At 39.1% G+C, this 26,172-nt stretch overlaps 3 protein-coding genes across 3 annotated transcripts; all 3 read left to right on the forward strand.

The window, feature by feature from the left end:
- The first annotated feature begins 291 nt into the window (after window positions 1-291).
- LOC106643190 (uncharacterized) lies at window positions 292-16,867 on the forward strand. The gene is made up of 37 exons (XM_089589735.1): window positions 292-809; window positions 886-1,041; window positions 1,111-1,406; window positions 1,500-1,608; window positions 1,692-1,957; window positions 2,018-2,099; window positions 2,175-2,832; window positions 2,931-3,118; window positions 3,196-3,363; window positions 3,453-3,602; window positions 3,679-3,754; window positions 3,829-3,948; window positions 7,261-7,328; window positions 7,451-8,008; window positions 8,604-9,053; window positions 9,129-9,204; window positions 9,289-9,396; window positions 9,487-9,646; window positions 9,879-9,966; window positions 10,061-10,428; window positions 10,513-10,790; window positions 10,987-11,198; window positions 11,276-11,587; window positions 11,669-11,747; window positions 11,819-12,022; window positions 13,053-13,074; window positions 13,121-13,721; window positions 13,792-14,253; window positions 14,328-14,508; window positions 14,589-14,760; window positions 14,829-14,910; window positions 14,986-15,371; window positions 15,442-15,719; window positions 15,802-15,992; window positions 16,080-16,391; window positions 16,455-16,536; window positions 16,617-16,867. Exons 1-37 carry the CDS (start codon window positions 301-303, stop codon window positions 16,767-16,769), a joined length of 8,661 nt encoding a protein of 2,886 aa, XP_089445861.1. The 5' UTR covers window positions 292-300; the 3' UTR covers window positions 16,770-16,867.
- An 831-nt stretch (window positions 16,868-17,698) lies between these two features.
- Window positions 17,699-21,013, forward strand: LOC106643189 (glutathione S-transferase 1). The gene is made up of 6 exons (XM_014358221.2): window positions 17,699-17,813; window positions 19,442-19,597; window positions 19,919-19,977; window positions 20,089-20,230; window positions 20,406-20,570; window positions 20,665-21,013. The coding sequence occupies exons 2-6, from the start codon at window positions 19,457-19,459 to the stop codon at window positions 20,806-20,808; spliced, it is 651 nt and encodes a 216-aa protein (XP_014213707.2). The 5' UTR covers window positions 17,699-17,813; window positions 19,442-19,456; the 3' UTR covers window positions 20,809-21,013.
- A 906-nt stretch (window positions 21,014-21,919) lies between these two features.
- Window positions 21,920-23,561, forward strand: LOC149375242 (glutathione S-transferase D2-like). The gene is made up of 5 exons (XM_089589897.1): window positions 21,920-22,142; window positions 22,232-22,290; window positions 22,565-22,706; window positions 23,120-23,287; window positions 23,366-23,561. The coding sequence occupies exons 1-5, from the start codon at window positions 22,008-22,010 to the stop codon at window positions 23,507-23,509; spliced, it is 648 nt and encodes a 215-aa protein (XP_089446023.1). The 5' UTR covers window positions 21,920-22,007; the 3' UTR covers window positions 23,510-23,561.
- The last annotated feature ends 2,611 nt before the right edge of the window (window positions 23,562-26,172 follow it).

A 26,172-nucleotide genomic window follows, 5' to 3' on the forward strand; every position in this document is an offset into this window, starting at 1 on the left:
CCAACGAGTAAGGTAATAGAATACGATAAGCGAATCGTTCGACGATATGAATATAATGTCAAACCAATATACGTATGTATGTTGGGCTAAAAAATTTCTTTTTTTTTTTTTTTTTTTTTTTTTTTTTTCCTCTCACACGTACACGAATAAAGTACATAAAACAGGTACAGCCACTCGATCAGTTATCGATAATGCGGTATGCGTGTGCGCCAGATACGACAAGATATCTTGTAATGAAGAAAAAAAAAATCTCGTCTCCACCAGTATCGCGGCTACCGTCGTGGCGCGAGGAAGCAAACGATGTCGGTCTTTACGTACAAACTCGTGGTCTACTGCATCTGTAGCGTCGCTATCGCGAGTGCCGATGATATCGATGAAAAATCGGCACCTCCGGGGGCCATCGATGGCCAAAACAACTCTTCGCTCTACAGGCTACCCAAGACTGTGGTGCCCGAGTTCTACGACCTCTCCTTAGCGACAAACGTGACGAGGGGCGATTTCAATTACTATGGCGAGGTGACGATTCTCTTACGCGTCCTCGAGACGACCCGGCGAATAACTCTGCACGCAGACAAGCTGGAAGTACTAAGCGAGAGATCGGCGCTACTCGAGGACAACGGCAACGGTGATCAACGGACCGTGCCGATAGAGAGCCAGGGGAACAACAGCGACACCCAATTTTACGTTATCACGCTGACCGAGGACTTGGCGCCGGGGAGGTACTCGTTGAACCTGCACTTCCGCGGCACGGTATTGGACGACGCGTTCGGTTTTTATCGGAGCTCCTACGGGTCGGGCAACGCCACGAGGTATCGTATGACGGAGACGCAATCGTCTCGACAATTATAACAGACATTGACAAAGACATTGACGATTTTTGCAAAGGTGGATCGGCGTGACGCAGTTTTCGCCGACGTTCGCGAGACGGGCCTTTCCCTGCTGGGATGAGCCGGGCTTCAAGGCCAGATTCCGGCTGCGCGTGGGCCACTACGCAAACGAAACCGTGACCTCGAACACGATCCCCGAATCCGTGAGCGCCACGTAAGTCAAGAGAGAGATAAAACGCCCCAACAACATAAAAACGTCCCTTTCGGTGTACCGTATGTATAGAGATTGGCCAGATTACTACGTCACAGAATTCGCGAGGACTCCGCCCATGTCGACGTATCTCCTTGGCTGGGCGATACACGACTTTCACCGCGTCAACTTCACGTCCCCGTCCCGAGGAGGAGGACGAGCCGGGATCCCATTGTGGACGCGCTTTGGCGACTCGGAGCTCCCCGGGCCCTTGGCCACCCTCGTCTATGGCCCGCTCATCTACTCGGCCCTCGAGGAGTACACGAACCTTACCGATCCCCTGCAGGGCGACCTCGTCCAGTTCGCCATTCCGGACTTCAACTTCCACGGTGACGTTGCGTGCACATACTCCAACCATACATATATTAAGTATTATATCTCGTGGATAATAAATAAAGTACGCCGTGTGTTTGGGTCCCAAGGTATGGAGAATTGGAACCTCGTGGCGTACCGGGAGTCGGTGCCGCTGGCCAGCGAGAGTCAAGCGCCCCTCGGGCTCGTCCGCGACGCCCTGGTCACGGTGGCCCACGAGTAAAACACACGACACTTACAAATCATCCTTGAGGTTAATCGAGAGTGATGAGTGATGTGTAATGTCGATGATGCCCCCATAGGTACGCGCACAGCTGGTGGGGCAACCTCGTGACCCCGAGTTTCTGGGACGTGGCCTGGCTGAAGGAGGGCTTCGCCACGTACTTTGCCTACGTCGCGATCGACGCCACGGACCGGGGCTGGCGCGTCTGGGAATTCTTCGCGGTCGAGGCGCTGCAGACCAGTTTGCTCGCCGACTCGGAGGATCACAATAGGACGATGAACGGCCGCGACGTCGGTAGTCCCAGCTCCGCCAAGGCTGCCCTCAATTTCGTGACTTACAAGAAAGGTCATTGGCTCCACTCATCCAACGTTTGAAGAAACTCATGACATACTTACTTGTTTACAGGCGCGTCCATCATACGCATGATCGCCGACACGTTGGGCGACGAGCCGTTCCAGGACGCTATGCGTTCGTACCTTCGGGAATAGTGAGGAAACATCCACGTGTGCCATTTACATTGCTGGAATCGTTAAGTATTGTACTGCCAATGTTCTCATTACAGCCAGTACAGATCGGTCGTTCCGTCCGACCTGTACAAGCACCTGGAGCGAGTATATCAGTCCCCAACGGCGCCAAGTGTGGCCGACTTTGTCGAATCTTGGGCCAACCAGCCCAACTATCCCCTGGTGCGGGTGAACCGAGTCAGTGTCAGACGGATCCTCGTGACCCAGGAGGTCTTCCACCTGAGTCGGAAGAACAGGTCGTCCCTTGGAGCCGACGAGGCTCGCTCCTGGTGGATTCCGGTAACCATAGCAGCACCGTCGACCAAAAGTGGACCACTCGTCGAGTCGTCGAGCTGGCACGGTCAGAGGACCAGTGTCGCCGAGTTGCCGGACACCGCGAGCGACGACACCTGGTACGTCGTGAATCCCCGGCAGATCGGGTACTACCGCGTCGATTACGGAGTGGGTGGCTGGGAGCTTCTCAAGGAGCTGCTCTCGGGCGGCCACCTGCGACTGCCGAGGAGCAGCAGAGCGGCCCTGCTGGACGACGTCTTCAATTTGGCGAGGGCTGGGTACAGGGAGTACAAGCTGGCGCTCGATCTGGCGGGGTACCTGAGGCGGGAGCTCGAGTACGAGCCGTGGGTCCCAGCCTGCCGAGCCATCAAATTGCTGGACTCCAAGTTGGGGGGGAATCCGGGGCTGCGGCTGGTCTTCAGGGTACACCAAACGATTTATCCTTCGAGCCAAATCGGCTGCTCTCTCTCTTTTTTTTTTTTTTTCAAACCCGAGGATCCGTGGATTCGGCTTTTTCGCAGAGTTACGCCGCCGATCTCCTAAGGCCGATTTACGAGCAAGTGGGCTTCGAGGAGCGCCCGTCGGACTCGAGGATCCGGAGGCTGCAGCGCAATCTGATACTTTCGACCGCGTGCTCGGTGAACCTCGACAGTTGCGTGTCGAGGGCTAAATCGCTTTTCGACGACTGGATCGAGGACGAGAGCAAAGCGTATGGGTCGCCGATACTTTCTTATACCTTGCGAGTTGACGTATAACGTATGTATTTTTAATTGCATATTTTTCAAGGGTGCCCGCCAATTTGCGGGATTTCGTTTATCGCGTTGGCATCGTTAACGGAACCGAGGACGATTGGATTGAATTGTGGCGGAGGTTTTCGACGAGCGATCTTTACCCGGAAAAGGAGATTATGATGAAAGCACTGGCTAGAACGGATGATTCCGATCTCGTCAGGAGGTAAGAAACTTGCAGAGACTCGAAAATCTCCTATCTACTCGACTGTGTGTGTCTTCTGTGATTTTTGATGGGATTTTTATTGGTCAAAGGTACATCGAGGCTGCGGTTCGACCTGGTGCAGCTGACGTTAAATTTCAGTACAGGCTCTCGATGATCCAGTGGGTTGTTACTGGAAACAGTGCGAACATTGGCAACGTGTTGGGTTACGTGGACGAAAAGTTGATGGAAATAATTCGTTTGTAAGTATACAGAGTCGAGGAAATGCCAGAAAATCCAGTTTGTGCTGTATACTTAAGGAATATATTGTTATTTTAGGAGGGACTTCAAATTTTTGGGAGACATATTCACCACGATAGGAAAAGAAGTAACGTCAAACGAGCAATTAGATGAGGTAACTCGGGAAATATTTATAAATTTTTTTTTTTTTTTTGTGAAACACATCTAATTAACAATTTTTTTTTTTAGTTAACTTCGTTTGTTAATAAAAATGCTGGTCAACTTGGAAGTGCTTTCGAGGCTGGTAAAAAGGCAATCAAACAGGCAAATGATAATTTAGTGTGGATTAACGATTGTGTTTTACAAATCGCAAATTATTTCAACTGAAAAAAGGTACACGGTTATAAAAATGACATCGAATAACATAATTAATTGAAAACAAATATATAAATATAAGTACATATGCATACAGAGTTATAGTTTATCGAGTGAGTTATCAATGTATTTTAGGTACAGTTTTTTGTCACTAGAGTGCAGCGTTACCTCAGATTTCAGCTGTTGGTAAATTTTGACCACGTATAACAATTGTGTTGACGGCTGATAAAATTCATGTCACTGCGGCTACAAAATAGTTTTTGATAAAGTTAAAAATAATTTTCCAAGTCTTGCTGAATTTGCTTAAATTAAATAAAAAAAATATATTGCATTAATGTACACTATAGTATATAAATTTTTGCATGTAATACGTAACGAAATAGTATATTACGCCACTAGGGCGGAAAGTACTTCTTCCCGCCCGCGGGCGCACTTTCCGCCCGCCGAGTACTTTCGGCCCAAGGGCGGAAAGATGATTCCCGCCCGCAGGGCGGGAATATTCTTTCCGCCCGAGGGCCGAAAGTACTCGAAGGGCGGAAAGTGCGCTCAAGGGCGGGAAGGCCTCCGCCCGAGTCGCGTATCCTATTTTTCTCCTTAAGGGCGCAAAGTGAGAACGTATTTTGTCTGGTTAATGATCACTTCAATAGAAATTTAACTACAGGATTAAAAATGAAAAATATTTATTCAATGTCTATCTAATGTCGCTGTATCACTGAATTTAACTATAGTCTGATGAGTTCATCCGATGTTTGTGTCAGTAAGAATAAAAGCTTCTGCTGACAAAAAAGCGTTAGTTAATGTTTAGTATTCTAATACTTATAAGTTTTGTGAAAATAACTGATACTTACATCAAATTAGTGTTGAAAAACAAGAACAGTGCAAGTTAAGATTTTATAAATAAAGGAATGCGCGCGCGGCCTGTATCAAGAGAACGGAGCAATTTGATTAGTACTGCAGTAGTGGCGCTGTAGCAAGAAACGGTTTTTTATAATTTAATGAGTTGATTCACAGCGGTAAATTTAAATGAATTCTAAGATATTGCAACCTCTGTTAAAAAATAACGGAGGTGTTTCGAATAGTGTATTGACTAGAATAGTTGAGTACGAACAAAAACTTAAAGCTGGTATGCTAGAATATCTTGACTGCAGTGTAGATATTAGTGAACTTCCCTATTTATAAATTGTGTTGTATATATAAAACTATGTTTATTGATTGAGATGTCATGAAGAAGAACGGTAACTCGTATTTTGCATCAATTATTTAAAATTGAGTATGATTTTATTTTTATAAAATAATAAGTCTAAAAAAGTAGTCGGTAAGGTAGGGAATTTTTTAAAATAAGTAAGAGTTAATTGTTAATAAACGAAAGTTCGCATCAAAGGTTGTGCGGGGTCCAGGGGCGGCAGCCCCTGGTGGGGGACCAGGGGGCAAAGCCCCCGGCGGGGGTCCAGGGGGCGGAGCCCCCGGTGGGGGGTAGGGGGGGCAAAGCCCCCCCCCTCGTCCAAAAAAATCAATTGATCGTTCGATTAAAAAAAATTTACAACCATTTCCCGAAAAAAAAAAAAATAAATTAAATTAATCTAATCTCCCGAAAAAAAAAAAACTTGGTGGAATGAGAGTATGAGTATCAAAAAATGGCAATCAGAGATATAATACTCCCTTATTGTAATATTATATTTTTTCTTAAGAAATTATACACAAAATATACTTATAATAGAATTTCATAAAATAATCAAGTCTTGTTTTGAAGATGTATAAAGAAAGATATTTGATAGATGTCGCATATAACATATTGATAATGTACAGCACCAACTACAAAATTTACTAATTTTTCTTATTTGCGGGCGGGAATGTACTTTCCGCCCTAGGGCAGGAATGTACTTTCCGCCCTAGGGCGGGAGGTTCCACTTTCCGCCCGTGAAATAGGCACTGAAAGTACTTTCGGCCCTCACTTTCCGCCCGAAAGGAGGAAAATAAAATTTTTAACCAATTACGTTTAATCATCATTTTTCGATGATAAACGTCAATTCTTTTTCCACAGTTTCATTTAATTAAATACTTTTTTCAACATAATAATTACGCAAGTCCTTTACGATATGTATAAAGAGTTAGTGAATCTGTTTAAACTTATCTTTCGAGATTATTGTTTATAATATGACACCAAGATTCTTGAATGATTTCACCAGAGAGATAATATTTGGAACGCGTTTCAAGAGAATACAATTGAAGTATTATTCGAATGATGTAAAAAAAATGTTTGAAAATTTGTATGGCCTGTTAAAATGTTACTTTATGAAATCATGCTTCATAATATACCAATGTAAAACATAAAGCAGCGATGAAAAACATTATGACGTTGATTTCTATTTTGACGTGAAATGAGTAATTATAAACGTGCTGTCCTAGTTTTCCTTTTTTATACTTATCGATTGACACTTCAGACCATCTTTGATTGCATTTCATACGATTAGTCATCACGACATAATTCTTGTGGAAACAAAAAGTTTATAAATTGATAAAGAACACAGCACAATATGTTGTAATTTACGATCAAATTACATTTTCGAGAAAATTAACCAATCCTACTGCTATTTTTTGTGTTGTTCACTTGAAATTATAATTTTTTAAATTTTACAAATATCTAAAATCACACATAAAAATGGGGACCTGAAAATGCATTACTTTTTAAAAATAGTTGATGTAAACAATGGACTTTATAAAATTTTAACAACACTTGACTTTGTATCAATTCAACCCAATTCCTTTATTTCAATGACACCCGACCAAGCCTTATTTACTTTGTACAGGCCGATACTATCTATTTCTGCGATGAATGTAGTACAAAATTTAGTCATCGTTGTTTTTAAGTGAAAAGCCCGTGTGAGATTCAATAGGAAACTTCAAAATGTACTTTGTGTTAAAAAAAGTAATAAAAGAGTTTACAAAGGGTAATAATATTGATGAGAAAACGTTTTAATCAAACTAGAATTTCATGTTGAAATTAGTATACTGTTTTACATAGAGTAAACAGTTAATATTCGCGATGCATGAAATAAAAAAAAATTAATATTTTTATTTCTTTTTTGATCATTTTGATTACTGTCGCTTAACTAACACTAAACTAAACAATTTTTTTTACAACTGAAAGCAAATTTTTGCGCAATAAATGAACAATTTATTCGTTGGTTGTAATTTTTCTATTTACCGTATCGATAAAAGCTGTGATAAGATTAGAAACGCGATTATAGTCCTTATCTAGCTAATCTTCACGGGATGTCATATAAGGTGATGTATATTGCGCGTCAGTCTTTAGAGTGTTCCTACTTTTTGAAACATATCTTTGTTCTGTGCGACTCTCGTCAAGCACACAACACGTAAGTAATAAATTTAAGGACTTGGCGTTCTTCAAATATTCAAGTGCCTATTTTTGTAAAAGCAAATATTTACATTCGATTAAAATTATATTACATTTATGTATAATTTGTGTGAACAATAGAAATTGCAAAGGAACATTCAAGATGCGTGAGAAAGTGAGCGTGTTATTTTTCTTGGCGTTAATTTTCACAACACAAGGATTGTCAATACCTATTTCATCGGATAAAAATCATGTATTTAAGACGAACGATATCGCTCAGAAGACAGAAAATAAAACGAAAGTAAACTACCGATTACCCTCTGACGTAGAACCCACGAATTATCAACTTACGCTGACTCCGCATCTTGAGGGTGAAAAGAAGTTTACTTTTGATGGATCCGTCATGATAAAATTAACGGTCCTAAACGAGACCGCAGAAATAGTTTTTCACGCTAGGAATTTAACATTTACCAAAGCCGATATTGAATTAGAAAAAGAAGGATTAGAAAATGAAATAATAGATTTTGAACTAAGTACGGACGAAAAAACTGATTTCGTAAAAATTAAAACAACGGGTAATTATAAATTCAAGGAAGGTTCGAAATACAAACTGAAGATTAAAAAATTCTCTGGTATACTAGCTGATGACATGCATGGATTTTACAGAAGTTCTTATGTCAATCAGGCGGGTGAAAAAGTGTACGTAATTACAGTTTAATTTTTACAATTCAATTTTTTGTTTTATTTAATCTGAAATCTTCCGATATCACATCATATCGAAAAGGGTGTGGTTATTAGCGTCTGCTTTCCACTTAAAGTACTAAGGCCCAAATTATTGATATTTTTGATGGATGATAGATTATTATTAGTGAATTGTGTTATTATACTTGAATTTTCATATATTATATAACACATTTTATAGAGTTGAAGTTTATAATAATTAATATAATTGCTATGTATGTCAAAATTTTTTACAATCAGATAACGAGACTTTAGAAACTTTCGTATAAAATTGTATATACAATCACTTCGAATCGGGCATGGAAAAAATTATGATGTAAAATATTTGTTGCTTTTAAATTACTTCCGTAGTATAATAGTGTGAATGCCACACTGATATACATCATAAATCAGTTTATGTTTATCGGTTTACGCGTATTTATTCAAAATTTGATTTGGTCCTCCACATCACGTATGATATGATAAAATCAGTTACAGAATTCACATGATTGAACACAAGCATCCTTAGTCATGTAATATCATGTTTAAATTTTAAGAAAAATTTTTGTTTTAGATGGCTGGCCACAACACACTTCGAACCAGTCGATGCGCGCCGAGCATTTCCCTGCTTCGATGAGCCAGCGTTTAAAGCGACCTTTGACATCACCATTGTTCACGATAAAAAATACAAAGCCATCTCGAATAAACCAGTTGAAAAAAGCGAGCCCATTGATAATAAAAATGAAACGCGAACTAAATTTCTGACAACTCCAAAAATGTCAACTTATTTGGTGGCTTTTGTAGTTTCGAATTTCGAAAGTAAACATAATGCTGATAATTTTACTGTTTATGCTAAAGCCGATTTCATAAATCATACCTCAGTGGCTTTGGAAAGTGGGCCAAAATTATTGAAAGCCTTGGAAGATTTCACTCAAGTAACCTATGACATGGGTAAAATGGACCAAGTTGGAATTCCAGATTTTGCTGCTGGAGCAATGGAGAATTGGGGACTTGTACTTTACAAGTAAGACGATTCTTAAAAATCTATCAAATCAACACGTATTGATTCTAAAAAAGACAAATATACTTTTCATGATAGAGAGAAATCTTTGCTATTCGATGGCAATACTTCAACTACCAGCAACAAACAAAACATCGTGGAAACAATCGCCCACGTAACTTCGTTATTTACTTTTCGCATAACTTGCCGAGCCACTTTTTAAAACGTTTCTCTAAATTTATTTTGATTTTTTCATCAGGAGTTCGCTCACCAGTGGTTCGGAAATCTAGTGAGCCCAAAATGGTGGAAATACATATGGCTAAACGAAGGGTTTGCAAATTTCTTCCAAAGCTACATAACCGACAAGGTGAGAAAAAATTTCCAATAAATCATATGATCATAAATTTAATACAATGCAAACGAAAATTACTTTTTTTTTTTTTTTTTTTTTTTCTAGGTCGAACCAGAATGGCGTTCAGTCGAACAATCGGTCGTAAAATCTATTCAAACCGCGGCATTCGATTTCGATTGTGAATCGAAAACTCATCCTATCAACCATGACGTAGATAGCCCTGAAGAGATTAGAGCATTGTTCGATTCTATCTCGTATAAGAAAGGTAAACATTTCTTGATCATCTAAAGACCATTTAAAGCTTTGAGTATTGATATAACCGGTGATAATAGTCATTCAATAGTCCATAGTAAGCTGTTGCTACATTAAGATAACCTTCATCATTCCGCCAAGATTTCGATGAACAATCTATATATGAAATTTTAATCATATTTTCTACAGCTTGCTCGAAAATGTTTTCCAATTTTTTAAACGACATTTTTAACTTTATATTAAAGGGGGTGCAATTATCCGCATGATGCAACACTTCCTTACCGAAGAGATTTTCAGGAAAGGACTTAACATATATCTGAAAAATAATACAGTGTAAGTTATTTTATATTAAAAATCCATTTTCATAATTGATATAAAAAAACTAATAAATTTGATTAACGGGTCCGCTTAACATATATTATGATAGAAATCACAGTGCAGCCGATTCTGACGATCTTTTCAATGCTATTCAAAAAGCAGTGAAATCCAAGGACATTAACTTGACAGCTATCATGAATACTTGGGTTAATTTCAAAGGATATCCTGTTGTAAAAGTTACTCGAAGTAATGATTCCAAAAGTATTACAGTGACTCAGGAACGCTTTTACACTTATGAACCGAGCGAAGAAGAAAAAAATAGTACACACGTATGGCACATACCAATTAATTTTGCAAGAGAAAAAAATTTAGAATTTAGTGATACATCCGTTCAACACTGGCTAACAAAAAAAACAGACAAAATTCCTATTACAATTGACGCAAATGAGTTCATAATTTTAAACAAGCAGCAAACAGGTTAATTTTACATCGTAGCGCAAATAATGAGAAATGTACAAAAGCGAGAACCAAAATTTAATTTTAATGTTGTATTTTTTACAGGTTATTACCGCGTACAGTATGACGAAGAAAATTGGGATTTGATAATTAAGTATCTCAATTTAAAGAATCATACAAGTATTCACGTGTTGAATCGCGCTCAATTAATAAACGATGCTTTGGCCTTCGCCAAACAGGGAAAATTGAAACTCTCGATTCTTTTGAACTTAATTGAGCACCTACAATATGAAACAGACTACATCGCATGGTACCCTGGATTTAAAGCGTTTTCGTGGCTAAAGTCAAAATTAATGGATACAGAGATTTATCCAGCTTTCAAGGTAATGCTCGTTGCACTGTCATTTCATGCGCTTTTGCACAAAAAATTACCTGTTTATTTGCACTGGTTTTTTATTGCATGGACAATACTTATCTGTGATACATTGGACGCTTGAATGCTTAATTTGCTTTATTACCTAAAAGTAACATTGATACTTATATAAAGATATTCTATGTTACCGACATCTCATCTTCTAGGACTTTGCTTCAAAAACAATGAAACCGTTAATTGAATCTGTCGGCTTTAAAGAAGCACGTAATGAATCTGAAAAAGCATATTTAACTAAACTGAATAGAATCACAGCTGTTGATTGGGCATGTAAATTGAATGTAAAATCAAATGAGACTTCGTGCATCACAGAAACACAAAAAGTATTAGAAAGTTGGCTTGAAGATTCAAATAAGACTTGGTGCGTATCTATACATGTTTGTTGCGAATTTCTTCCTACCTTGAGCAAAGAAAGTTTAATTTACCGTTTGATTTAAGGATAACTCCCGACTTGAAACAAGTAACATTGTGTAATGGTTTACGATATGCAACATTTGAAATTTGGAATAAAGCATTAAATAAAAGTGATTCGTCAACAAATAACGATGAAAAAAAAATGTTGATCTCAGCGTTGGCATGTTCGTCTGATAAGAATATTTTAGATTACTACTTTAATTACACATTGAAAGAAAACTCCCATCTTAAAAATGAAACGCTAAAAATAGTTGAATACATACATAAAAATAGCGAAGTGGGAATCGACGTTACTTTGGATATAATAAAATACAGATTTTCAGCTCTTCTGCAAAAGTAATTTTTTTGTCGTAATATTTGCACGTCAAGCAACAAATAAAAGTAACATCTAATATTGGCTTGATGTATTAATTTCAGGCATATTGATACTACTAAAATAACGCCTGTACTTCTTGCTGTGAGCAAGAAAATCACAACTACTGCTCAATTTGAAAAGGTAAGTTAAAATTCATGGTTTGACATTCTCAACTATTACTATTTACGATGTTTCAATTATTTATTTTTCAGCTTCAAAGTATAAAAGATACAGATTTTCCTGAACATGCGGTAATGCCAGCCATAGAAGAAGCAAAGAAAAACATTGATTGGCTCAAAGAAAACCAAGATATAATTAAAAGCGCAATGGAGCGATCAAATAAAAATGGTGTAGAACTTTTTTCGACGTCCATTCTTTTAATTTCAGCACTAATTATGTTAAACATATTTGTTTGTTAAAATAAAAATGCATTTTTTAAAACATTATTCTAATTTATCAAGGTGAAATTGTTTTGGCATTGCTGCTGTTATTGCATTGCACTCCACTGTAATTATATGTGGTTCTAATGTACTCAAAGACCTTATACCTAGTCCCTATACACATGTAAGATGGTCAGAATCAAGACTTGAACGTAGGATCTCTTTGATTACAAGTTCGCATTTCTAGTACCCATCCTACAAGGAAAAATAATCATTGTTAATAATTATTAATTCAAATGATGAATAAGTTTATTTTATGGATAAATGTGGCAATGACTTGTCAAAGTTAAATGGTTAATAATAGTACAAACTTGGTATTGTCATTTAAAACATACATCATACATCCAGTCATACGCTCTTATTATTACATATTTTAAATGCATTTGACTGATAAATAGTGAGCAAAATTTTGTTAGAGCTCACTTTTTTTTTATTTTTAAATGCAAAATATTTTTCAATTGTAAACTTATTTAAGGTAGACTGTTATATTTTTGTGTACTCAACATGTAGAAATTAATAAAGTTTTATTGTAAAATAAAATGAAAGAGTTACGTCACGTAACAGTCTTATAATAGCTTTATAGGTTCGGACGATAGTATAATTCGCTTGATTCGTAAATATAGGTCTAGGTGAATAAATTATATGTTCAAACTTGACCCCTCGATAATAAAAGGCTTCAAGCGTACCAATTGCGCACAGAATGGTTGTGCCTGAAAAATAAACACTACTTACGCATACTTATTTAGAATGAATTTTCCATCAAACATCAGTATCGATTATTGTGATTATAATGAACAAACTTTGCATGACGCTGTTTCAATTTGAAAATTGTGTATGGCATACTAATTTTTTTCATAAAACTAAATGTTGGTGACAAGTAAAAGCTTGTAGTAAAATAATGTGTGTATTCTGAAATAAATGTCGAGTTGCTTTTTACACGGTTAAATAATTGGCAACATTGAAGGCTACCCATACCCCAAATGCAATCATCTTTACAAGGTTTTAGTACAATTTATTCATCGCTCAAGGTTAATTCAATAAGTACACTGCCAGGTACTGAATGACCATCCGAAGAAACGTGTCAAACGGCGTCCGTCTGTAGTCGGTACAAGATGATAGAAAGAACATTTTTGGCTCTAGCAAGTTGCGTATTATTAATATCGGGTACAAAAATCGATTGTGGAGAACGGAAAAATATTCAAAATAAAACTTGTGACTTTTTTCATCACATCAAACCGTTACGTTATCAAGTCTACATAGATCCGTGCATTAACGATGGAAACTTTAGTGGCTACGTCCATATAGATCTTCTTATTCTACGACCAACAAAGAACGTATCTTTACATTCTCAAGAATTGAATTTTTGTGACGAAGGCGTCTATTTGGCTTTAAAAGGTAGAGTTAACGATACCTTTGACGCATTAACGTCACTCAAGGACCTGGAAAATGACCACGATTTGGCTCAACACTCTGACGAGGCGTTGGCTTTTTCGTCCGAAACGGTGAGACCGTGTAAATTTATCTACCGCAAGCAAGAGCAAATAGTAACAATTAAGTTTGAAGAAGTAGTAAGACCGGGAAGATACACATTGGAAATAAATTACATGGGTACCATCAATAACGATCCTATTGGTGTTTACAGGCGATATTACAAAGATGACGATGGTCAAAAAAAGTGAGTGAATTTCATCGAATTCATGCTTTGTAAAATCAAACATATAACAAAGTTTCATGTGGTTTTTTAGTGGAATGCTGTTGACTAATTTTTTTCCAACATCGGCAAGGCGAGTTTTTCCTTGTCGAGATGAACTTGGAGCAAAAGCCGAAATTCATTTTACAATACAAACTTCATTAAACTACACGACACTCATGCCTAAAACACCCAAAACTTGCGTTGAGTTCAAAGAAGGACAAAAATGGTCTCATTCGCATCCCATGTCAAATATCTCAACGTATCAACTTAACTTTGCAGTGATAAAAAGTTTAAAGAATTTGACAAAAACAAATGAAAACAAGACTTACATCATGTATGCTACGGCTACTGATTTAAAATCAGTCAAACTCGCACAAAATACGCACATGAAGGCCATGTCTTTGATGGAAAATTTAACAAAAATAAATTATCCATTAAATACTATAATAACTCTCATCATTCCAGAAAAAGCTGATGTCACTTCTTCTGCGAGCATGGGTTTTATAACATTAAAGTATTATCTCTTGATACTGCTGTTGAACTTCCAGAAAATACGATTTAACTTTAAATAATTTGCTTGGTTTTTAGAAAAACTCAGAATTTGTATAATGATAAGTCAGGCCCACAAAAAAAGAAAGATGTCGTTTTACAAGCATCCCGAGACATTGTCAGCCAGTGGTTTAATCACCTCATCAGTCCTGTTTCCTGGAAGCACATGTGGTTAAATGATGCCCTAACAGAATACATAAAATATTATATTGCAGACAAGGTTACACTTTTGATTTTAATGGAATTTTTATCGCTACATTTCAAACCAATAATTATATAAATAATTATTATGACACTTAGATTATGCCTAACTGGCGATTAAGAGAAGTTTTCGTTGTCTGGGAGTTGCAACGTAAGTCATTTATACCCAATAAAATCACGGATAGTTTTCCACTGAATGAAAAACTGTATGTCGACAATCCAGAGGATATTCAGTGTTTATTAAGAAAATCTTACTCTTCACGGGTCGTAGGTAAATGAATTAGACTTTCTTTACAAAACCTAATCATACGCGTATTGTAAAAAAAAAAATACTTTTAGGTGCATCCTTGATACGAATGATGTCATACTATTTAAGTGAAGATATTATTCTTTCTGGTATTACAAACTTTTTAAAAGCAAAGTAAGTAAAAAAATACCAGTGTAAAATCGTTAAAATAAATTATAACGTTTACGTTAAAAAACTTCAAAATAACAGCAAATACAAAGCCGTGAGACTTGATCACTTTTGGAATGCAGTACAAAATGCTATCAATGTATCCGAAGATACTAGATTTAAAAATATTAGTATTGCAAAAGTCATGGAATCATGGGTGAACACAGAACTTTATCCCATAATAATAGTAAAAAGAAATTATACCGATGGATCGATAGAAGTTTCTCAAACTCCAGCAGTCACATTTTTCGGACTAACCGAGAACAATGTGACGACCAAGTGGTGGATCCCAATCAATTATGCAACTCAGTCAAATCCAAATTTCAATACAACATACCCAACCCATTGGTTAAAGCCAGAGATGGAACAATTGATTATTAAAGGTGTAGATTCAAAAGATTGGGTTGTTTTTAACATTCAGCAAACAGGTAACGAAACAAAAGTTATTTTGAAATTTTTTTTCTGCTAATCTGGCTCTTACAACACCTTAATATTCAGGGTACTATCGCGTTTTGTACGATAAAGAGAATTGGAAACGATTGGCGGGATTTTTGAATAGTGAAAATTATGATAAAATATCTCCCATCAATCGAGCACAAATCATTAACGATGCCGTCCAGTTTTCACTCAAGAGACACTTAGATATGGATGTTTTTCTCGATCTTCTGTCTTACTTGCGAAAAGAAAGAGACTACATACCATGGTACGACGCCCAGTTCATATTTAGTTTTTTAAACTATCACTTAGCAAACACTCACGCATATCCTAGCTTAAAGGTAACAATAAATACAATTTAATAATCAACAAACACAATTTATTCCATTCGAGTAAAACGTTTTCATTTTTTTGTTTATCCAGAAATTCAGTTTATTCCTCATTACTCCAATAGCTGATAAAATTGGTTATAAAGACCGTCCAGACGATGACTTTTTAACTTTGTTACTACGGAGAATCACTAATTATTGGGCTTGTCATTTTGGCTACGAAAAGTGTTGGAACAACGCTACGCAGCAGTTAGAAGCTTACCTGGATAATAAAAAATCCGAATTGTTAGCTTATTTTATTCATTAAAATTAAATCAATTACAAGAGTCATTCCAAAACTTGTTGATCAACATTGAACAATTATTTTTACAGAGGTTCAATTGATATACAAGATTGGGCTCAATGTGTCGGTTTGCACGGCGCAAACGAATCGATTTGGAATCGAATGTTGGACAAGTATAAGGAAAAACAATCGGAGGATGTACTCATACATCTTGGTTGTTCTGAAAACTCATCTATTTTGAACAATTTTCTCAACATGACTATAACAAACAACGAAACAATACCAGAAAAACAAGTTTTGTCTGTTTTCAAAGCGGTTTGTTTGTACCCATCAGGGGATGACAAGCGAATTAATATTTGTTTGAATTTCATCAACAATCACTTTGATAAAATATTGTTGAGGTAATTTTTTTTTTTTAACTGTTGCGGGTAATTCTTAAAGTATATTAATTTAATTAATTTTAGGCTTGGAAACGCAACCGACTCTTTTACACAATTTCTGGATTTGTTGGGTTCCGAAATAAGACAGACTTCACAATTTGATCAAGTAAAGTTGTTTATTAATTTTTAATTTTTGCACACCGAGATCTTTATAATTATTTGAAACTAATATGAATTTCTTTTTAGTTTAAAGCCATTCTGTCTCGAGAAAAAGCTGCCTTCATTTTGGACAAACTTAATGGCAGAATAAAGCAAACGGAGAACCGCATTTCTGTTTTTGATCAAAAAGCAAACTATTATGGGCCTTTTTTAAAAGGACAGATAGCACAACTTTGCTAAACTATCAATGATACTAATGATAATTATGTATAATACAACAGAAAAACCTTCACTACCAGTAGTTGTAAAATAAACATTTTCTGAATAAAAATGCCAACATTAAACTTCTTTGCCACTAGTGATCCATCACTTTGATTGTATCGTTACATTGATAACTCAAACGTTTACGGATGAATGCTTGGATGTGTTTAGTATGGCGGTTGCCATCTTTGTACTATCCGACATGTCTTTGACATACCTTTTGTTGCGCTGCCGTGGAATTTACTAACGATTTTACGCTTCCAACTCAAGGCTAACATGAACCGAGAGACTTTCACTTGCGTTACGTCGGTAAATTAAAAAAAAAAAAATTACCGTTTCTTCTTGACAACTACCACAACACGGTATAGCAACCTTGAATAATTTTTTCCCCAACATTTTTAATGCTTTGCATTTAAAACCTATTACGTTTTAATCCTATCTCAACTCGGGTTTGTGCAAGCGAAAATCTTGAGGGCGTGTTTATATCGTGTACTCATCGTTCCCTCGAGAGCCTAGTGGAAGTAACCGTATTCATCGTCAATCGCATCTCACGATGTTTCGCTCATTCGTAAAAATCTTGACTTAATTTTCACGTTGGATCTACGTCATCTACGTTCTCCAATGTACCTGCACGAAAATGGAGTCTAGAAATATATTGCATCTTGCCCGGTGCGGTCTGACTGCACGTAAGTATAAGCAAGCACGATAGGCATCGGTGGCGACTGCTTATTCGGTAGATCGTCATTAGTTGAATCCACGTTGTGTGTGCTAGGTATATATGGTGGACGCATCGCTCGTGATGTTATACATGCGCGGAGCTCGCTCGTGTGGGTGTAACTGTGATTGTGCATGTAAGAGAGAGAGAGAGTGACGCCGGCATCGCAGGCTTGCCAGAGTTGTTAACGTTACGCCCCGGCGAGCGAGCACCGCTTCAGACGTGCCACGACGCTCCAGCACGAGACACTATATCCGCGACGCTGACCCTCGTCCTTTTTTTTAGTGCTTGAATTTCGTGAACAAACGGTAAGTCCACCAGCAAGTTCTGGTTATTTTTGTACCTAAGTGTGGCTTGTGTGTGTGTGTGTTTTAAAGGTATTTTTTTTTTTTTTTTAATACTTCTCGTTCATGATTGAAAGTACGATAATAGTTGATCGAAAAGCAAACCGATCGTCTAAAAAATCAACTACGACTGCGACAAACTAGTTTTAAGTATTTCATTTATTGGCACTCTGTTGCGCAAAATTTTATTCATCGCAGATAGTATGCGTTAAATAAGCATCGATTGCAACAAACGAGATAATCTTGCGTCGACTATTATCAGTTTCAACGTCCGTACAATGAGGTACCAAAACAACGTTTCCAGAAACGCAATAGATAAGAAGTTGGGGAAGGGAAAAATAAGTCTCCACACAGTCCTCTAATAAAAATGGTAATACAACTTTAAGCAAAATCGCCAATTGCACAATTTCTGAAATCATCGTCATAGCTGCATTAATTTAATACTCGTAAAGCCCGTAATACCTATACGCGTTGAACAAAAAATAGCCGGCTTTTAGGGAGCCACGCGAGAGAGAGGGAGAGACAGTAGCCGCACACGTATACGCCTCGTGGGAAAACGAAACAAAAAAAAAAAGGGGGGGGGGAAGACGCGAGAATCGCGAGCTGTACAGAAAAGTAAATAGGCACACCGCACTTGACTCCGTAATAATAATAATTACGTTCTCGGGGAGCGCGTTGTCGCGTCGGCGATGACTCGACCGAGGGAGAGAAAAGGAGACGGAGCATATTTTATATATAGCAGTAACTCGCCGGCGAGTCGCCGATGCGATGTTGGGTGTATAGATAATATTTTACACCGGGAACGACGAGTGCGCGCAAAATGTATATGTACACGGGCACTTGCCGTATCAATCTCTTTCGCGCGCGCCTTTTTCCAACCAAGGACCTTTACGCGCATTCCTGTTTCGAGAAGCTAGTATATGCACATCGGCTCATTGCGAAACATCCCCGACGGCATGTATATAGCTGTTGTGTGTACCGGCAAGACAGCTCGCGCTTTAATTTCTCGAGGCTCGCGCGTTAAGTGAAGTTTAATGACGCGAGATAGGAGAATATCGTCCATCTTATTCAACTGTAGTCTCGACAATGGGGATCATACAAGGAAATGTAGTTGCTACACAGGAGTTTTCTATTTTTTCGGGCGCAACCGATTTCCCATTTAGTTTCTGTGCCGGTGGAGGGGAGGGAAAAAAAAAGTTTCTAGATCGAGCGCAGGCGGAAGGCGAGCAGATCGATAAGTCAATGTAACGTAGGAGAGAGCGCATTACATGTATACCTACACACTCACGTGTCACAGAGTTTCCGAGCAGGACGAGAAATACACGTATATACAGTACGCCGAGGAGAATGTCGCGGCGCGTAGGCCGAAGCTCCGGTGGTGGGTATACTTAATATATAGACGAGGCGGTAAAACTGGAAGTGCACCGACCGCTCCCTTGCTCGCGTGTGTCGCACTTCCTCCTCGTGTCCATTGGCTTCTACACACGCCACCTTTGCTTTTTTCCCTTGGAAACGCGAAGGGAACCCGTTGGCTCATTTGAATCAAACCCTTTCAAAGCGCAATATTTAATTTAGGCTCGTTTACATTTCAGAACACACCCCAAACAATGCCGGTCGATCTTTACTACGTTCCCGGAAGCGGGCCCTGCCGGTCGGTCCGTCTGGTCGCCGCTGCTGTCGGGGTCGAGCTCAACCTCAAGCTCACCGACCTCATGGCGAAGGAGCAACTCAAGCCCGAGTTCATCAAGGCAAGTGTAGTTTTACGACCTACAATCACGTAGTGTTTCATTGTGGCGGAAATAAAACTTATCTCTGCAGTAACAAAGAAAACAAAAAAAACAAAAAAAAACGAAATTCTCAAGTAACTTTGTGAATTTTTTCAAATACGTGTGTGTATTGATCCGCTGAAAAAATAAACGCATCCATCGTTTACGTATTAACGCGTGTTTTGTGTGTAAAAAGCTTTTTGAAAAAAAGAAAAACAATTGTGCAGACTTTAAATATTCCGAGCTACATGTTTTTGTATAGCTTACATTGACAGTATAAATAATGATATTTTCTTCCCGCAGATGAACCCCCAGCACACCGTGCCCACCATGAACGACAATGGATTTTACTTGTGGGAAAGGTATTTTACGATACTTGTTTTCTTCTTTAAATGAAAAAAAAAAAAAAAAAAAAAAAAAAAAAAAAAAAAAAAAAAGGTTAAAAATATTTAACATCGTGGTGTTTTGTGCAGTCGAGCCATTTGCACGTACCTGTGCGACAAGTACGCCAAGAACGACTCCCTCTACCCAAAAGACCCGAAACAGCGTGCCGTCATAAACCAGCGCCTGTACTTCGATATGGGAACCATGTACCAATCATTCGCTGACTACTACGTAAGTTATATGTTTGAGACTTGAGCTCGAGAAAAAATTCACAATGTTTTTACTCTTGCAATCAAGTATTATCTTGAAACTTAGCGGGGAAAATTATCCAGCACTTTTTAATTGTCGTAATTACTATTTTTTTACCAAAAAATTTGAGATAAAACCTTGTTGACGTTGATTTCAGTACCCACAAGTGTTCGGCGGTGCACCCGCGGACAAGGACAAACTCGAAAAGTGCAACGAGGCCCTCGGCTACCTCGAGAACTTCCTCGAGGGACAAAACTACGTGGCTGGAAACAGCATGACCGTGGCCGATCTGGTTCTCACTCCATCTGTCTCCAACTTCACGGTACGCATTTTGCAATTGGCTAATAGCGACGAACGAAAACTACGAGAGTACAGGTGGTTATCGGTTTTTCAATGCTTTCGATCATTTGTTTCAGATCATCGATTTCGATATGAGCAAATTCAAGAACGTCACCAAATGGTTGGCGAGGATGGAGAAGGAAGCTCCGAAGTACGAGGAGACCAATGGCGAGGGTCTAAAAGCTTTCAAAGCTCTGATAGACAACTTGATGAAGAAGTAAAAAATGTATGGAGCAGTCATTTTTATCAATAATCTCAAAAGAAGGAAGAAAACAGATGCTTTTGTGTGATTATCGTGATCATTCCGTGATCTATTGTTTCTTTTTTTTTTAATTTTTATGAAAAATCACAAATAAACAAAACGAAGAAAGCACAAGTAAAACGCTATGTTCAATGTATGAAATAAATTTATATTTGTGATCCAAATTTCTATTTTTGGTTTCTTTTTTTATGTCAATTTTAAGCCCATCAACTTTAATGACCATATAATATATATGTCTACACCTGAACACGTTGACCAAAAGATTTACTCGCATTTGGTTAATAAATCATTAACAACTGTTCAAGACACTCGACCAACCAGTAAAGAGTACGAGCAGTCCACATAAAATATTAATTTTTTTATTAAAACTCACATTCATCAGCTATAACAATTTTTATTAAGGCATATTTAGAAGTAAAATAAACCCGTTCACTTTATTTTTGTGAACACACAGTAAGTACAATAGGTCGATGGATTCCGCGATGAAAATGATAGAAAACAACTTTGCCAATGAACGGTATAATGTTAAAACCCAACAACATATTCATAAAATTCATGTGTACCGAGGCAAATTCAATTTGTGAGGCGTAAGCAATTCGTAGATTTAAATTATACTTATATCTTTTTCTAAATCTAGATTCTACTTACAATTATCAGCTGAAAATGTAAGTTACAGTATAAAACTAATAAACATGTTAGCGAAGAATCTTATGGAAAAGAAAACTGATCGATTTCCCTGTTGAATATTTCATTTGTAATGAATCAATTTTCGCTGTCGTTGCTATTTTTTAGCACTTACTGGCCACCATCATATATATTGTAAATGTGTTTTTATGAATGAAACATTCCACAAACGATGAATGAATTAATAATTTTTACGAGCAAAGTAAAAAAAGTTTTATTTTAAATAATCTTGATTATCTATTATGATACTACGTAAGACGGAGATATGATGTTACGTTATATTGCCACTGTCACGTTGAAATATCGACTCTGGCGTAATGAAACTATACCGCAAGCTATAAGCAACCCCCTCAGTGCGGTGCCGTTGCTCCAGCCTACAACGCGACCCCGTTTATCGCGACTGTCGCGTGTCTGTGCCGATTGATAAAAATTTTATTATAAACAAAAGGAAAAAAAATATAACTTTGCGGAGAGATGAAACTCTATTACGCCCCGTACAGTCCACCGTCTCGGGCCATTCTATTGACAGCCGAGTACATCGGCGTCTCGCTCGAACTCTGCTTCATTGACATTTTCAAAGGCGAACAACTCACTTCGGAATTCGAAGAGGTACTATTTACTTTCTTTTCTCGATTTACCAATTATTTCTTGTTTAACAATAATCCATTTTCACGAGTATCATACGTGTTTTCAATCAGATCAATCCAGAGAAAAAGGTGCCATTTCTCGTCGACGAGGACTTCAAACTTGGGGAAAGGTTCGCACAGTGCAGGTTTTTAAATATTTAATCACGATGCACTACCAGGAAAGACCGCTCTTTGACCGACCCAAGATACGCGCCTGTTTCTTCTTTATTGTAACGTCAGATGGCGGTGCGGGACAATTTCCGATGCACTGCACACACACATTGTTCTGTATATTTGGTGACATTTTTTCGGCACGATTTTTTTCTTCAAATTTTCATAATAAGCGATAAGGTAATCATCGCGACGCCTCGAAGATGAATGAAAAAATGATGGTGACTGTTGCAGTCGGGCGATAATGATCTACCTGGTGGAGAAGTGCGGCCCAGATTCGGGAATCCTGCCATTCGATCCGGAGGGACGAGCGCTCGTCAACTTGGGACTCAATTTCGACATCGCCACGCTCTACAAGTCAATAACTCAGTACTACGTACGGACCGTCATATTTTTACCTCTTTGTCCACTGATTGATTTGAACGCAACACGTGATTAGTGGGATGGGAAAGAAAGGCTCGTTGATTATTATTTTCTCTTCTTTGCTCCGTTAATGAACCGCGGTATAACTCGTGAAATTTCTCGCGTCACGGGAACTGATGAAAGGCGACATCAAAGAACCGATTTTTTTGTCCCCAACGCGGGAGCCCTACGGCCCGTGGATTTTCGTTTTTTCCAACCAACTCGATGAGATTACCCGCCCTGCATGCAGGCACTATCGGGTTACACGGAATATTGTCTTATGACACATCAGCCGTGGCAGAAGCTGCTTTTTTTTCGCTCCTTTTCACTTTGCGTGTGCAAATATCCACATATTCCATGATAAGAAAAGAGAAAAAAAAATTGCAGTTCCCAGTAATATTCAAGATGGAAGAGGATTACTCGCCCGAGAAACTGGAGAAACTGAGGGACGCGTTTGGGGTACTGGACGCGATGCTGGGGCGGCAGGACTACGTGGCCGGCAGGACTTTGAGCGTGGCAGACCTGTCGATCGTCTCGTCCGTCACGACGGCCGAGGTGAGCAAACAACAACGTTACATTACGCACGTGGGGGTGTGGGGACTATTAGTTGTTGAAGATAAATGTATTCGTCAGGCGTTGGGCTTCGAAGTCGATGGGTACGAGAACGTGACGAAATGGATCGATCGTGTGAAGGAATCGACTCCCGGTTACGAGAAGATCAACGTCGAAGGTGTCGAAATGTTGAAAAGCATCGTTGACCAAGTGACGCAAAGTTAATGAATCATCATCACGCGATTTTACCATAATATATTATAGCTTATCGAAATTTTCTTCTCTCCCCTTTAAAATACAGTAATAATGAAAACAGTAAATCACTCAATGAACCAGTAGGGCATGCATAATGTACCAAAGTGAAAAATAACTTTTCGCTGCACTACGCACGTGTATACATATACTTCACGATAGCACTCGAGCATCACTTAGGACAGAGGCGGTCTTTATCCTTTTTTTCCTCTCTCTCTCTCTCTCTCTCTCTCTCTCTCTCTCTCTCTTAGATGCAGTGTTTTAGAACGATGACCTAATCTCTTTGAAATGTCCGGGTGTGCCTGTTGCACGAGAACACCTCCGAATTCCACATGCACACTTTTGTTCGATGCTCCTTCGAATGCAACGTATTATTCCCGGAAGCTTTTTTAAACCCGCAGAGGTTTTTCGATAAAATGCCCAAAACGGAGAAGAAGCAAAAGAAATCCTTTCAAAGTATCTCAATCACATTGGCTCTCTGCGCTATAATGTATTGCACAAACACGATCGCCGAGTGCAAAAAAAATGATGGGGATGATAAAAAAAAGTCTCACTCGATACTCGTAGGATTCAAATGTCCTCACCACCTACTCCTCCCTTTTTTTCGCGAAACTTGACTGTTGGCATATATATTTCGCTTTCGCTCGTTCGTCAATTAATTTCCAACCAAGAGCCTCCTCTCTTACACACTGCACGCACATTAACATCGTACACAATATGATAAGTTTTAAAACTGCACGTTTATTAATTTAAAAATGATTAATCGCCTGTATTGTACCTTTCGCGTTGTTACGTACAGTTACAGAGTACGATGTTTTATTGCAAAAAGTTTGAAATATATTGCTGTAAGATACAATACTGTGATTCTGGCTTTTTTTGCTAAATTAATCTTTGTTAAACGTCATATTACCGTACGGTGATTTTTACGTTACTCAATAGACTTTGCGCAAAAAGAGAGAAAAAAAAAAAAAAAAAAAAAAAAAAAAAATATCGAAGAGAGGCGGAAAGGGGAGAAAAAGGAAGAGGAGGAAGAGAGAGCGATAGGAAGCCTTACGGCACGGAATGCCGCTTCTGGACGTTTCGTTCTGAGGGTACATACCATACGCGCGTATATACATAATACAGGCATATATATACCTACATGACATTGTCGTGCTCTACTACTGCACGTACGTGCAATGGTTAAAAAATGGAGAAGCCCTTCGGTTTATCTCTGCTCTCCTTTCTTTCTGCGAGGCAACGCCGAAAAGGTCGAGGAGCAGGGGAACGCTTCAAATAATAATCTCGCCCACTTCCTCTCCCAACAATAGCCGTGAGAAAGCATATAGGTATTTCGCACGTCGAGGAAGGAGCGCGCGTTGACGGTTCGGGACGATGTCACCGTGCCCTTCGGGGTGGATTTTTTCGACGACCCATCGAGGAGCTTTTGCTGTTAACTGTGCTTTAAATTTTTTTTTTTTTTTTTTTTTTTTTTTGGCACTACTTAGGCACACGTCGAGACATGCAAAGGAACGCTTTACTAATGGGTTGGGCGGTGTTTGACTCCACGTAATATAGCCATGTTGTGCAGGAACGACTATAAAACTGTAGTTCGCAGCTTTACGCACGAGCTCGAGAACATATAATAACCAATTTTGTCATCCCCGTGAAATCAGCCGAAGCTAGTCGATGGGTTGATCGAGGCTACGGGAATTCATGAAAAAAAAAAAAAAATTAAATTAAAACCCCGAGGCCGGGACTGATCAAACACGATTGAATGAAATACGCGCGCGTAACTATACACACAGCGTATCGCCCTACCGAGAACGAGTAAACCAAACCATTCGACGAATAAGCAGCGACACGGTAATGTGCCTGCAATTCGGTGAGACCGGATTTTTATTTCTTTTTTTCCTTCCCTTCCAGCAGAGCTCCTTGCGTCGAATTACGCGAGACGCGCATCAAAACGTTCCTGCAAACGACAGCTTGCGAGCAGAGAGAGGTGACAAAGGGGGGTGAGCAAAGCCAAACAGAAGCCAAGAGGCCTCGGCGCGAAAAGCTCGGCCGATTCCACGGAACGGAACTTACGCGCGTTTCATTTAAAAGCGATCGACTTCCCGACCCACCCCCTCCCAGAGAGAGCTCCTCGTTAATTAAGCGAAGAGAGACCGGGCGGGGGTGGGGCTGCCACCCCCGCGAGCTTCCGAGAAAACCGATTAGCCGGCGGCCATGCCTGTGCCCTTTGCGAGCTTTTCGCTAGAATTTTCCCAGACGAGCTAGACCATTCCGGATACCGACGCGCGGGGAAATACCACCGACCCACCACGAGCAACTCTCTCGAGGGGCTCGAGCGGAAACAAGAAAGAGCGAGCGAGAGAGAGAAAAATTATCGGACGTATAGGTGGTAAGTAAAGAAAACGCGAGCGCGCGTGCGGGTAGTATAACTGTGGGGGTGTAGGGAGGCCTCGCGGGGAATTCAAAGTTCATGGTTAATGTGGCACCTGCCTGAGGATAGATAGAAATAGGGTTACCTGGAAATCCCGATCAATCGGTTCCGGGACCTCAGCCGCTTACTCATCGCGCGTGTAGGGACATGACAATTACTATATACATCCACGACTGAGCGCAATTACCCTACTACTATGATGATGTCACGT

Source organism: Copidosoma floridanum, unplaced genomic scaffold, assembly GCF_036245765.1.
Source record: "Copidosoma floridanum isolate Cflo_tuat_1 unplaced genomic scaffold, Cflo_Japanese_pri ptg000009l, whole genome shotgun sequence".
Classification (NCBI taxonomy): domain Eukaryota; kingdom Metazoa; phylum Arthropoda; class Insecta; order Hymenoptera; family Encyrtidae; genus Copidosoma; species Copidosoma floridanum.